Raw genomic sequence first — 14,341 nt, 5'->3', positions numbered from 1 at the left:
AAGAAAAAATCATTTATAATCTTATACCTATTTTCTTAGTCAATATTTTTCAACATACAGAATTTATAATTCAGTACAAATAATCAAGACCCAAATGAAATTCAGTATACATTAAGAAAAAGGGGGATAGGGTGGTAAAAGAACATACAGACAGAAAACAATTTTTCATAGGCTAATTTATAAATCATTAGGGCTTGGAAACCTAAGATTTCCTTTCTAACTTTAAGACAAAGAATTTCTTAAAGCCCTATACTTAAGACAGTTCTCCAACCTCATTTTTTTGGAAGTCACAATAGAATGTCAAGGACTAATAAAAATGGAGAGGGCTTGTCTTTGGTAGCTTACCATCTTTCAGACAGTTGAATGAGTAGACAAAATGGGGAAAAATATGCAGTGTAGGACTCTCCTAGGTTAAAAGGTTGCTGATGATAAGATTTATGGTTTGGGAAATCTTTAGCCCTAATAGCTGAAAGCCTTGAGATGATTAACACTCTCTGTGCAACTACGCTTCAGTGTGTAAGTCATGGAGAGAGCATTAGTGAAGGAATCACCTGAACTGCATCTGAGCCCTGAACTGTCACTAACAAGCTCCGTTCTTGGATGAGTCTCTGTCTCCTCATTAAGGAAAGAAAAGAAACGGAAATGGGATTCAGTGCTTGCCGTAGTACCTTTCAGCTCAAGAAGCGATGTTTCTGGAGTCAGTGAAACTGAAGACTTAATCTGCGGGAACTCTGGTAACATCTCTTGATCTCAAAGTTCTGTCACCTCCAGATCTAGATCTGGCCTCCTTTGAAAGGACTGTTTGCCACAGAGCTCCAAGCACAGGGAGACAAAAGTCCAGGTGGGGTCAGAGGATATCGTGGTAAACTGAGGCCAGGAAGGTTTGGGGAGCCATGATATTCATTACTATGCCAGTTCTCCTCCAACAAAGTATACTTTTTGGGAATATAAAGACATATTCCATGTTCTTAAAACTCAGGCCCATTTCTGCAAGTACTCTCTGTGAAAAAACTAAATATTTCTTCACTGGTGCATCATTTCCATTATAGAAAGATAATAGGCAACTTAAATACTGTATTTCCTGGGTCCATTAAAAGTATCTGAAAACTATGGAAAATCGTTTGAGTACAAAGGAAAGGGGGATTTTAAAGTACCCTCTTTGTAAAAATGCTTTAAACAGAACACAAGTTATAAAAGTTGTAAGCGCAAAAGATTCTATATATACATTTCTTCCAAACAGAAACTGAAAGTATAATTAATTTTCTATGAAAATGTTGCTGACATGTCTACATTTCCTAGTTTTGTGGTCATTTAGTTAAAAAAAAATTTCCGTTGAAAATTACACTGTTGTGATAGCATATTGGCTATTGGTTAACTCTAGTTGGAACTTTACTATTTGAATTATTTACAATGGCGATTGATTGACTCTCGGAATATCTTGGGTATTGCTCTTGTCTCTGTAACAGACATGCATCATGCTGGCGTGACTAGCACGTATTTAATTAAAATGTTGCTCTTGCCTATAGACCAATGGTAGGAATTATCGAAAAACTGAGAAAAAGAAGGCCATTTTGAAAATTGCTTTGGTAGAAACATATTCAAACAAGCGCAAAAATTCCCTCCGTAAAGTGGAAGGTTGAAATAATGGGAATGCGCCGTTAGCAATTTACTGTATCTTACACAGATCATTACACAAGGACCATCACATAATAAAGTGGAGTTTGGAAAATCTAATCAGAGACAAAAATTGGAAATGACTGGACTCTCTAAGTCATAAAATCATACAGCATTTGTAGGTAAGTGGATTCTACACATCCACATTCTTGGCTGAAATACTGACCTATAACTGAGAAATAAGAAATATGGTAAAAGGTGATTTTCTTCCTTCTCAAATTTTGAAAAGAGGGATCAATTCAGATAAGGTCGAAAGGTTATTTCCAACCACATCATCTATAAAAAAAAGTCTTAAAGCTGAACTGTAATTTTTTTGTTCAGGTAAGCTTCAGAGAGCAATCTAAAGCAAAACTCATTATTATATTAAAAACTTTTGAAAAGTAAAGAGAAAAAAAATACAAAAACACTGAGGCAGCACTATGTTTCCTAGTAAACCTCAAATGAGATTTTCACTGACAGAGGTTCTCTTTTTGGGAAACTGAACTCAGTAGCATATGCTTAAATGATACCATACCCAGGAGGCATTTGGGCTTCAAATTGCTTCAAGGTGAATTGTTTGTTTGTTCTTTTTTCTTTTTCTTTTTAACGGCAACATGTCAGGGAAACAACAAAACAAACAAAGCCCCAGACGCCAGTTTTGCGTTCACCTCATTAGTTCAAGTTAAGTCGCCTCTCATTTACATGGTGCTAGTTTTCCCCCAAATATTAGCTCTGTGGGGACTTGGTTATCTGATGTTGCCTGCTGTTCATGTTTTGCTTGCATTTTCTTCTGTTAAGCACATTATACAGTGTAAGTGTTGGAAGGACGGCAGTGCCCTTGGTGTCATCCTTGGAGCCAGCGTAGCTCCTAGCATTACAATGCACTCCTATTATGCAGTAAACAACAATTATTTTGAACTTGGATGAAAATAATATAAAACACTACCTTGCAATATCTTTAAAAAAATGCTAGAAAATAGCAAGGAGCTGTATGCCTTCAATGTGCCTGTGACGGGTTCCTGGTAATCAGCTAAATATACTGATGATTAGGATTTTATTTTAAGCTACTGCCTTAAATATTTTTAAGAAATATAATAAATACAGTGCATTTTATAAATTTTTAACATCAAAACAAAACATATTGCAGAGAAGAGTTATAGTTCCACACAACAAGGAGTCAATCCACATTCTTTTGCTAATAGGATATGCTGAAAAAGCTTCTCTTTTCAGAAGCAGAAGTAGCATACTCCTCTGAAAATTAGACTTCTATGTATAGCTTAGAGGGGAGAAGCACACACTTTGGAGTAAGCAAGGGGGCTTCAACTTTGGTTTTACCATTAACCAGCTAATAACATTGGGTAAGTTGCTTAAACTTTCTAGAAAGCCTCTTATCTATAAATGGGAGTAATAATAGTTTCTATCTCAAAGAATTATTTTAAAGATTAAATGAGCCAATAATCTAAAATACTTGGCTCATAATAAACTTAGAAATTGTAAGCTATGATTATTACCATTTATAATCATAATTAAGTGTCTTCTATGTACCAGTTGCTTTATATGTATTATCTCTGATTCTTTCAAATCCTGCAGTTGAGTATTTTGAAGCCCATAATAGATAGTATCTCAAAAAGCTTAAAACACTTATTTAAGATTACATGACCAGTAAATTGCAGAGCTGGGATTTCAATCCAAATGTTTTTAGCTCTAAAGCAGTGGCTCTTAACTGGGAGTGATTTTTGTATCTCACCTCTGACTGGGGAAGGTTTGGGAACAGTTTTGGTTGTCATGACTGGGAGGCTGTTACTGTCATCTAGTGGGTAGAGACCAGGGATGTGTTAAACATCCTACAACACGCAGGACAAGCCTCCCCCTACCCCAGTAAAGAATTATTTGGCTCAATAATAGTTCTGAGGTTGCGAAACCCCTCTTTAAAGCTTTCAGGATCTTTCCAATACACTTGCTGCTTCATGAGAATATAATGATGAACAGCGTTAATATTTTGGTGCCATTTGATATTGTAATAAATAAAGCTGCTCTTGGAAACAATGTACAGAAAAGAATAATAGTTTATCTCTGGCAGCACAACTGATTTCCTTTGGGGACTTTCTCCCTCACTCTATGTGCTTATGGGGGATATTGGCAGTCACAGTGCTCCTTCCACCTCCTAATGCACAGGCTGGTACCTTAACCTTTCTCTGTCAATCACAGTATCCATTTTCAGGCGTGATTTTGGTTCAGCGTTGGCTAACAGAGCCAGCCAGTCTTCTCTGGGATGGGTGTATGAACTTTCACAGGGAGAAGGCCCCATTCTACTGAGATTGCTAAGCCAAAATGCTGAGTTCTGTACTATAAAGATGAATAAAGCAAAGAAGAAAACTTCTGCAATTGCAGAAAATGAGGTCAATGGACCCACTGCTTGGAAAGGACTGAAGTCCTGCATGACCCCTGAGATACGGCACTGCCTAACCACCTTCTCACAAATCAAAAAAAAAAAAATTTATTTGTTGTTAAGTTAGTTTCAGTTGAGTTTCGTTCATTCATAAGCAAAGGAATCTTGAATAATAAAGTATGCGTGCCTTTAAGGGCATCTATTAAAAACAGCCATGTTGCAGTCACACGATGTTTTCTATAAGAAAAAGAAAAAGAAGGCCTGAGGTCTACCCCTGAGAGGATACATTCTACCTGGGGGCAGGGGCAAGACTTAGACAAAAGGCAGAACTTCACCTCCTCACCTACATTGAGGGCTCCCTGAGAGTGAGGGCTGGGATTTCTCCTTCTCCATCTCCACCCCCATGCCCAGTGACTGGCACGTGTGTTATCAGTAACTGCTGAATGGCCTTTTATAGACTAGTCCTCTGCACTCTATTTTTTCTCATTCTCTAATGTATATTATCACCTATCTTTGGGAAACTCATTATATTATTCACCAAAATGGATTCTGCAAACTCAGAATTGTTCATTGTAATAAAATATGTCACAGTCTGCAGAATGGAGGGACCACTTCATAAACACTATATGGAATGTCCTAAACTCATTTAAAATCTTAAAGCATGTTAACATTCCATATTTAACTATATCCATAAATTAAACTCACCAAAATGTAATAAAAATATAAAACAGTAACATAGAACATACTTGAAATTTTGTCTAAAAATTACTTTCATTATTTAAAATACACTTTGGTTGCAAAAAGTCAAACACAAGACTGTACTTTGAATGAACAAATGAGAAATGCAGGACAAATAGAAAATAACCAGTATTTGGAGAAGGCAGCTCAGAAAGTTTTGATTAAGCTATTTGTGCTTCCAAACAGAAATTTTGGTTACAGGATCTGTCACAGATATGCTGACTTCCAATGTGTTAAGCTAAACAGAATTCCAACTCTCTTTACTGCAGCAGCAAAAAATATTCACAAGATAGATGAAAGATTTTAGCTCTTACTGCTTTCTTCTCCTCTTGTATTGATCTGAGGACCTCAAGGGTTTGGCTTCCCCTCACCGCCCCCCCCCCCCCCGAACTTTTTGTTCTCCTCCAATTTTCAGATTCTTGCTTGCATATTCTTCGGTAGCCACTCAAAGACCATGAAAATAACCAGCCTAGCCCTTAACCAGTCCTTGAAAAACAACTAAGCTCTGGGTGGAGGGAGCATTCAGCCTTGTGCTGCGGGCACTGGAAAATCTTGAACAAAAGAGAATGGGCTTAACCTCAGATGTCTATTCCTGGCTGCAAGCAACTTCTGATTCCAGGTACAGTCTTTATGGCCAAGTGAGGTTTAATACACAGAACGGCTCTCTAAATGATCATCTTGGATGCAGATCATCAATGTACATGGACAGAATGGCTGGGTAAACAATTGGATGAGAGCCAGGAAGGGAAGGGGTGACTACAGGGTGTGGATGACTCTAGGCAACAATTAAGAACAATGTACAAGGGGTCTGTGTCGGGAACTACATATCTGGGCTTTTTCTCTCAGAGGTTGCTCTCCTAGAAATTCTGTCTTGTGGCCTGGTACCTTCACCTGCACCTGCTCTGCTCCGTGGGAGCTCTGTTGAATTCTTGCACCTCCACAGAGGTTCAGGAAAGCCCTCAACTTCAGAGAAGAACAATCTGAGTCACTCACTTGCTGAGGCAAGAATGATAACTATTTCTCTAGAGACTATAAGTTCATAGCATGTTACTGTTAAAAGGAATATTAAAACATCATTTAACCAAGTCCTTTTATTGTATTTATTGGTCATGAAACTGAGGCATTTTCATGGTTAAATTTCAGTCTACATTAATGATGGCCTTGGTTACTAGCTTGGTGGTACAATGTACCCCAGGTGGTAAGATGGTAATCCAGGGGGCAGGAAAAAGAATGGAACTTCTCTTTATGTTTATTTGTCTCATCCTACTATAAGGAAGACTATTTGTGCATGTCTAATAAGAGTAACCAGGACTTTTATGACCATGACGAAATGACTTTCATCAATGTATTTGGCAATATGCATATTTAAAACCAAACCCCTAGCATTTCTTATCCTCCTTTCTTGCTTTTTCCCCCAAAGCAGTGATCATCATGTTATATACTGTATGTATTTTGCTTATTTACTTTGTTTAAAGTCTGTTTCCCTCTCCCTAGAATTGCTGGCCCATGGACTGTAAACTCAACTACCATCCAAGAGGCAGTGATTCCGTCTTCTCCTTGTCCAAGGCTTCTTCTACAAGGTTATTACAACTGACTTCTAAGATCACTGTCAAAGCATTTATTATGTGATTCTGGGGATATCTTAGTGCTTCTCTGTGCCTCAGTTTCATAACCAAGTTCAACTCGGGTTGGACTAGATCATCTGTATGATCCCTTCAAGGTGTAACATTTGTTTTCTGTTGTATCTTTAGTTCCTGGAACAGAGAAGACCCCCAATAAATATTTTTTAATGAAAAGGAAATATATTAGTACAGTAGTACTAGCACATAGTGTGCCAAGAAATATACACATGTCAGCTGTGAAGGCTCAAAAACTTTTTCCTGCAAGGCTATGTGATTAGTAAAGTTTGGAGCCCTCTGAATTAGGCAATTTTTAATTTTAAGTCTGTCAGGGAACTGGTCAAGACAAGGACTAAATGAGGTTCTAGTTAAGGAGGGTACTTGAACTGAGGGCTCTTCTGTGCAGTGAAGACTTTGACTCATCTGGAGGAGGACTTTTTATTCTAGAGATTTGCTTGAATGGCCTATTTTAGTCGTGTCAAAGTGAGACAGGCAGGCAAGCGTTATAGTGGGTTCAGAGTAGAACAAGAACTATGGAGACTGAAGCCAGGATTCTATTACCTTGGATAAGTGGTTAAAAAAAAAAAAAGGTGAGTTCTTTCTGGGAGAGAAGGAACACATTTCATTTCTGCTTCTGGGATTTAATCTAAAGACGAGTGTGAGAGGTAGTCACAAGTCGCCCCAAACAAGGCCCAGAGGCAGGAAGGAGCAATGAGGTCCTTCAAATAAAATTCCCTGAATAGTAAACTCTAGGCAAAAGGCCTGGATCTAAAAAGTCTAAGTGCTGGGAGTGGAGCAGAGGTTGCTGGTTACAGCACACTCTGCACTCAAAGGCGGATGCTCTGCAGGACTGAGCCACCCAGCTGTGTGTTTTGATGATGTGCTTTAAAGAGCAAGCCTGGGCAGTGTGTATGACCTTGAATCTGCTGCCGTGCAGTTTCTGGACCTGGCATTCTCCACAGAATAAGCAGGCACCCACAAGCCTGAGCAGGACTCAGCTTGGAAGTAATGCTCCATGTCAGAGAGAACTGATAGCCATAGTGAGCTAACCACAGCCCAGTCTTCTCCGTGCCCGGCATTCAGAAAGGAGAAACTCTGTCACTGAACAAAACCTTAAGATACCTGGACGACTTGAGGTTGGGATGGAGTAACAAGGGTGAGGTGTGGACAGGTGGCTCAAACAAGTGAATGGAAAAAAGGGAAGAGATCTGACAAGAGTTGACTCTGCTTAGGGATTCTGTACAGTCACACAGTCTTTGTTTTCACCTCTGAACATTCAGAATCCCATTAGAGCTGATTTCCCACTGCCATTGTCTCAGAAACCATTAGATGCTTTGAGAAAGGCAAGTGAGTGGACAAGGGTCTAAATTCTGAGATGAGGGAGTGATATTAAAATGTATTTTCAGTTCTGACAGCACACTTATTTACATTGTCAGGATACTAGCATATTTTGATGACTGTCTCTACTACTTTGGACAGGCCACAGAGGTCAAATGTGTGTTAACTACCTGGTTCTATAATATTACTAACCACCAAGGTAATTTTCACAGCTAAAGCAGAAAGAAAACAGATTGTGTAAAGAGTCATGCATCTCAAAAGAACCACGCTAGATGACATATTGATAATACACTGCCTGAAAGCATTCAGTCTTTTTCTATTAAGTGATATCTAGTCTCAATTAATTTGCCCTTTACAGCAGTGCATTATACTGCCCTAAGGGAGAAATGAGGGTAAACATGATTCTTGGTTTTCTGTCGCTTGTAGATCAAGGCGTTGCATAAGCATTAGAACAATATGTGTGGACGTATCAGATGGAAGACATGGGTCAGGTGCTCACATGGCAAACACCGCCAGCTGGCCCCTATGGCAACAAACACCTCAGAGTGAAAGGCTACTTAGCTTCCTAAGTTCAGCCACAGACCCTGAACCACTCTCAGGAAGACAAGGGCTAATCTGAGGGAGGGTGAAGCGTGTTTCCCCATGCATACTATTGTGTCTGCATTCACAAGATGGCAGTTTAACTATGGGTGGCACTTACATCTTGGTTAGACATTTCCCAGTAAGGTCTCTCTCCATAGGACATGACCTCCCACATGACGATGCCGTAGCTCCACGCATCACTTGCCGAGGAGAATTTTCTGTAGGCAATGGCTTCTGGGGCTGTCCACCTTATGGGTATTTTCCCACCCTGGAAAACAAATTGGAGATTTTTTTCAGCTGGGTCACAAGTGTATTAAAAACTGAAGTGGCATTCCAATTAAATAACTTTTATTAGAAAGACCTAAACACTGCATGATAGCATTGGCATTTTAAATAAAAATAAAAACAAAACCAGAGTAATGTAAAAATGTCAGGAATATTTTTCCTGTAATAGCTACTTGGTGAACACAGTTTTAATGGGACATAAGTCACACTTCAGAAATATTTTATTTCATTCATTAGAGAAATTTATTTTCACTTTAGAATCACACAATTAAACTCACTATTATGCCATTTGAATAAAGTTCCAGATTATAGGACATTAAAACTAAGTATCATCCAACATTCATTAAACACTGTACTGCATTATAAATAATAATGATAAGTTCTAACCTAACTGAAGTCAAATGGTTAAATACAGAATTGAGACATCCTCTACAAATTCAATTTTTATCAGAACTCTATTTCCCTTTCATTCTTTTTCATCTGTTACGATTATGTTTATTTGAAATAAAAAAAAATCCTTGAACATTATACAAGAGCCCCTGAGAAGGCTGATCTTTCCTTAGAACTCTTTAGTTTATACTTTTCATTCTTCAGTGTTCAAGTTAACATCTGAACACATTAGACTAAATTGCATGAATTAAATCTATACTGTTCAGGTATTAAAGCCTGCGATGCTGTTACACGTATTTTTATCAACACATCACATTTTATCTCTAGAAACACCTTGTAAGTCCCTTTTTCCTGTAATGACAAGAATAAAACAATTCATCCATTTGATTGGCAGTCTTTGAAATCTGCTGCTCTGGACAGCAGGTTGGGCGGACGGGAGCGACTGAAACGCCACTAGATGGCGGAAGAGAACAAGGAGCGGCTGCCAGACGGCGGACTCGACCCCGCGGAGACGGCTTCTGTTTCCAGCTGATTTTCGACAGGCAGAAAACCCACCACCACGGAACTGTTTCCTCATTTCAGCACTCTCATGATCACGGCATCCGATCACCTGCTGTGCTCAGAGTCTGGTGTTAGGGTGAGTGGGGTGGGAGGAAATAAAGATTGCATTCTCCGGCCCTTGAGGAATTGAGGGCTGACATCCTTAAAGAGGAAGCTGTTAATCGAGTAACCGAAATTGAAGGGAAAAGAGTTTTTTCCGAAACAGGAATAACTAGATTTCACAAGGCAAATGAGAACATTAACAGAACCCTCATTTTAAAGACTTGTAGCAAGGAATTGTTAGAAGGAACCCTGAATTCGGTCTTGTCATTTTACAGGAGAGCAGGCTGGGCCCAGGGTTCAGAGATTTAGAGGTAACTTCTTCACATTATCAAAAGCACAGAGTGTCATCTTATGTCACCGTAGGAGTATTACGGGACATTGATACAAAGACGCAAATATTTCAGCATGGGGGGAAAAGCAGGGGCCAAACTAACTTTAGCGTTGTTTTAACTTTGAGTATCTGTAACCATAGATCATAGCAGTGGAACGGAAGGGAGCCTGAAACCTGGGGTTTTCACCTTTTGGGGCAAATTAAGACCTGGAAACTGATTTTACAAAGTTGGTGACAGAAGTTTAAGAGGGTAGTGATTTGGGGGAAGGAAGCTGCAAGGGGAGGATTCATTCTTGAACCCAAGCGGAGTTCCAGATAAAATATAGGACCCATGGTTAAATTTGAATTTCAAATGAGTAACACATACTTTTTTTCTTAGTATTAAGTATGTCCCATGAATTATTTTTTTTGTATAAGTATGTCCCAAATACTGCATGAGACATGTTTATACTAAAAAATATTCATTATTTATCTGCAATTCAAATTTAACTGGGCATCCTATATTTTTATTTACTGCATCTGGTAATCCTTAATCCAGAGCATTAAAAAAAATTCAGAAACTGGGAACATTGATCCGACAGAATACAATTTTTCTGAAAAAACTAGGTGGTCTGTAGTGCACGAGGGGAAAAGGATGCTGTGATGTATGTTCAGTGCACCAGCACGACAGCAGCCTTTGTTTTACTGCGTGTTGTGGCTGAGGCTCCTCTGTCTTGCTGCTCTGCTTTTCGAAGCCACTTAGGTCTGGCTCAGGCTTCTTTCAATTACAGAAGCCATCCTTCCAGAGAATAAATACCAAATCTGTAGATTTGGCCTCAGAACAGATGCAAGAGCAGCAGTCTCATCCAGCATTTCTGATTCTGGATCTTTCTTGGCCTCTTCTGGTGAACAGGATGTGGAAGTGTGACTTGCTAGTCTGCTGGGCTGTCCCCTTGCTAGATTTTGCTGAGTTTTATTGAGACAGGCTAAAAAATGGAGTTAAGGGCTATTTTATGTACATTCACTTAGAAATGACATCTCATATAAATGAGTCATATAAATTTATATTTCCTATAACTTGGTATCACATGTAAATGATAACTTTATCACTTTTCTTCCTAAGATTTTATTTTTTTTTTTCCCCAAGGGGAAGATATTGCAGAATGTTTGATTAATAGCACCACTGCTACCTGTTGTGGACTGAATTGTAGTCCCTTAAAATTCATATGGTGAAATTCTAACCCTTAATGTGACTGTAATCTGGAGAGAGGGCCTTCGAAGAGATAAAGTTAAATGAGGTCAGGAGTGTGGGCCCTAATGCAACATGACTGGTGTCCTTATAAGAAGATGAAGAGACACCAGAGGCCGGCAGGCACAGGGAAGAGGCCATGTGAGGACACAGCAAGAACTGACCACATGCAAACCAAGGAGAGAGGCCTCAGGAGAAGCCAAAACTGCCTGCACCTTAAATTTGGATGTCCAGCCTCCATAACTGTGAAAATTTTGAGCCACCCAGTCTGTGGTATTTTGTTGGGGCAGCCCTAGTGGACTAATACACTATCCCCTTAAAAAAATTTTCCCCCTAAGATGAGCAACATTGCAAAATGGACAGTACATCTTTATTTCAAATTTTATTTCAAGTGTCATATTGTAATGGAAAGTGAGCTAGAATGAATCTTAAAATATGAAACATTGGCACAGAAGTTTTAATGTAGGAGACACAATTCTAATTAACAAAAATGCATGGTACCATGAACCTGACGGTATACACAAACAGTAATTCTGAGCATACACGGGATGGAGATAAGAAAGCATTCAAATCTTTGTTTTTTCAAATGGAGGATATATACTAGATTACAGTTAATATCTAAGTGCAAGATGAGACAGAAGGGACGAGGCCCTTGAGATTATTGTATTGTCTCTATTGCCTTTCCTACTTTAGAGGAAACAATGAAGTCCAGTTCTTTTTTTTTTTTTTTTTAATTAAATTGAATGGACCAACAAACTTCTCCGGCTTAATCTCATCTACTTATTTTTGCCCAAGATCTTGAATCATAGACAGAGGTAATGCACTGATGTATTTTTTTCCTGAAAGCATTAACCACCAGATGTTTGTTTCAGGTTTCAGTGATGAACAAACAGACCTTTAGATTTGAAATCACAATCACTGGAACATTACATGTTGCTTTACCATATGTTTATAATAAAAAGGAAGTTACCAAAGATGCTAATCAAAATGACTGAATGTAACTCAAAAGCCTTCTCATTTACTAATACCTCTGTTACCCAGCAAGCTTAATCACTGAGGGAACAAAGGAGAAACAGGAAGTAAGGAAGCTGGATATCACCACTGAAAATGTTATTAACAAACCTTTTCTCTGTTTTTCAAGTCACATTCAGCTCTTGATTTCTACTAAGTAGGTTATAGGGGTTATAGCAGGGAAAGTGCTAAAGGGAGAACCAGGAGCCTGTGTACCTGTAAACTCTGCACCCCTTGTGGAGCTGTATTAACTCACATCTGAGTTTTAGAACCTAATCCTCTATCTTCAGTGGAGGAAACAATCAATTGAAATATAGTAAGGTTTAGAAGCGTAGTACTGAAACCAAATGGAAAAATTCCATTGAGCAATAGGAACACAGTAAAAATCTCCCTCTTTTCTCATTCACTGGATTTGATGGTTATCTTAAAGGCAAATGGTTTGAATAGGCACCAATCTGCCTGCAGACTTTCCTTTTTTTATTTCCTCAGGCTACCTCTTTAGTACCCAAATTCCAACAAGTATAAAAATTACAGTACAGAAAACACATATACTATGCTTAAAGATTAATTTAAGGAATTTCTAATGGCAATTCTGGCTAAACAATATTTTTCCTCACGAGCTGCAAATTAGAAGTGAGATGCAGTTTTACTGTAATCCATTGTGTGATCCTGGGCAAGTCTTAACTCTGAGTCTTATATTTCAGATCTGCAAAATGAGGGGATTTGAATTAAAGATCATAAAATGGTAAACTATAATGGGTTTTAATATTTGCCTACAATTTCTCAGCTCCGACAGCTCTGATTAAATTGTAAGGAGATAGGTCATATGAGTTGGTACCTATACTGTGTGAACAGACAGCCTGATAACAGACAGCAAAGCATGCAGGCACACTCTTAATTTTACATCCCAGGTCAATAATTAATGGTCACAGTGATCATGTTGAGTGGGAAGAAAGAGTTAAAATAATTCAATCACTTTTTGTTTAAGAAGGTTACAGCATGAATAATACATCTTAGGTAGGCATGGAATCAACACATTGACTTTTTTTCCCTTTTGTTTTTTAATAGGGTTAATTAATCCCCTTAATGGGTTAAAATACTGTTAATGAGTAACCATTGGTTATTTGGAAAACTCATTATAAGGAGACTTATTGATGGCAGACGAAAGGGGCATTAATGTGTTTACTGAGAGATCACTTTACATTATAATTTCTTGTCAGTGGATTATCTGTGGCAGAGTGGTCTAGTTTTGGGAGCATTGATGGGGGAATCAGCATCTGGGATATTCTGCCTTAACTCACAGTGGTGTCCTGGAAAGCCATAGCAAATCACAGAAAGATCACACAATAGTTATACAGACATTTATATAGAAAAGATATTTTTCTTTCTCTTGGGAATTACTGATCTTGAGAAATAAACCCATCTCTGAGCATCTATTTCTAGTCTGTATTCTCAAATCAACAAATTAAAACAGTCCAGTGCACAACTGTATAATTCTGTGTAAGCCTTTAACTACACCCTCTCCCTGCTTCTCAGAGGGGCACATACTCTCCTCCTTCACTAAGATCTACTGATCTAGGGCAACTTTGGTACTTTGTGAAGTTTCATTCTCTTCTGAAGTATGGGGTAATTTCTATCCTTCCTTGAAGAAAGTCTGAGAACCACAATACAATGAATTCTTTTGTGGTCACAAAGGAGAAAGCTTCTCGTATTTTGGCTTCCAAGCTAACTGTTGAGGGGGTTAAACGAGACAGTATGCATGAAGCAACTCTTAGCTGCCAACACATGGTAGGCACTCAGCAAATGTTACTTGTTTCCTTGATTTATGTATTTAAAATTTGTCTTTTGGGGGGACTTGCTTGGCTTCCAGCACAGACCAGCATCCCAGGTCACTCATCTGGAGCCACTGAGCCTACCTCCTACAGTGCCCATGTTCAAGGGTGATCTTCTCAAACCAGAGGCACCAATTCTGCTGATGGACAAGCTCTGACTCAGCTCTTGTAATTCAGACCATGTCATGTCCAGTTTGAGTTTGGTTCCATGTCTATGTTTTTCCTGTTGCCCCACCACTGCCCTTTCAAAACTGAAGACCTATCTCATTCATCTTATTTTTTCATAGGTAGATTTCTATCCTCAAAGAACATTATCTGTGGCTGAATGTTGGCACCCACATT

General features: G+C 38.7%; 1 protein-coding gene across 3 annotated transcripts in view; it reads right to left on the bottom strand.

Annotated features, from left to right (window-relative positions):
• EPHA6 (EPH receptor A6) overlaps window positions 1-14,341 on the bottom strand; it is a 730,766-nt gene that overhangs the window by 19,847 nt on the left and 696,578 nt on the right. For all 3 annotated transcript variants that reach the window (XM_032489792.1, XM_032489798.1, XM_032489806.1), the window contains one exon: window positions 8,438-8,587. In XM_032489792.1, coding sequence (XP_032345683.1) covers window positions 8,438-8,587 — 150 coding nt within the window. The remainder of the gene's footprint in view (window positions 1-8,437; window positions 8,588-14,341) is intronic.

Source organism: Camelus ferus, chromosome 1 (assembly GCF_009834535.1).
Source record: "Camelus ferus isolate YT-003-E chromosome 1, BCGSAC_Cfer_1.0, whole genome shotgun sequence".
Lineage (NCBI taxonomy): Eukaryota > Metazoa > Chordata > Mammalia > Artiodactyla > Camelidae > Camelus > Camelus ferus.
This window is presented reverse-complemented; position numbering and strand designations above follow the sequence as displayed.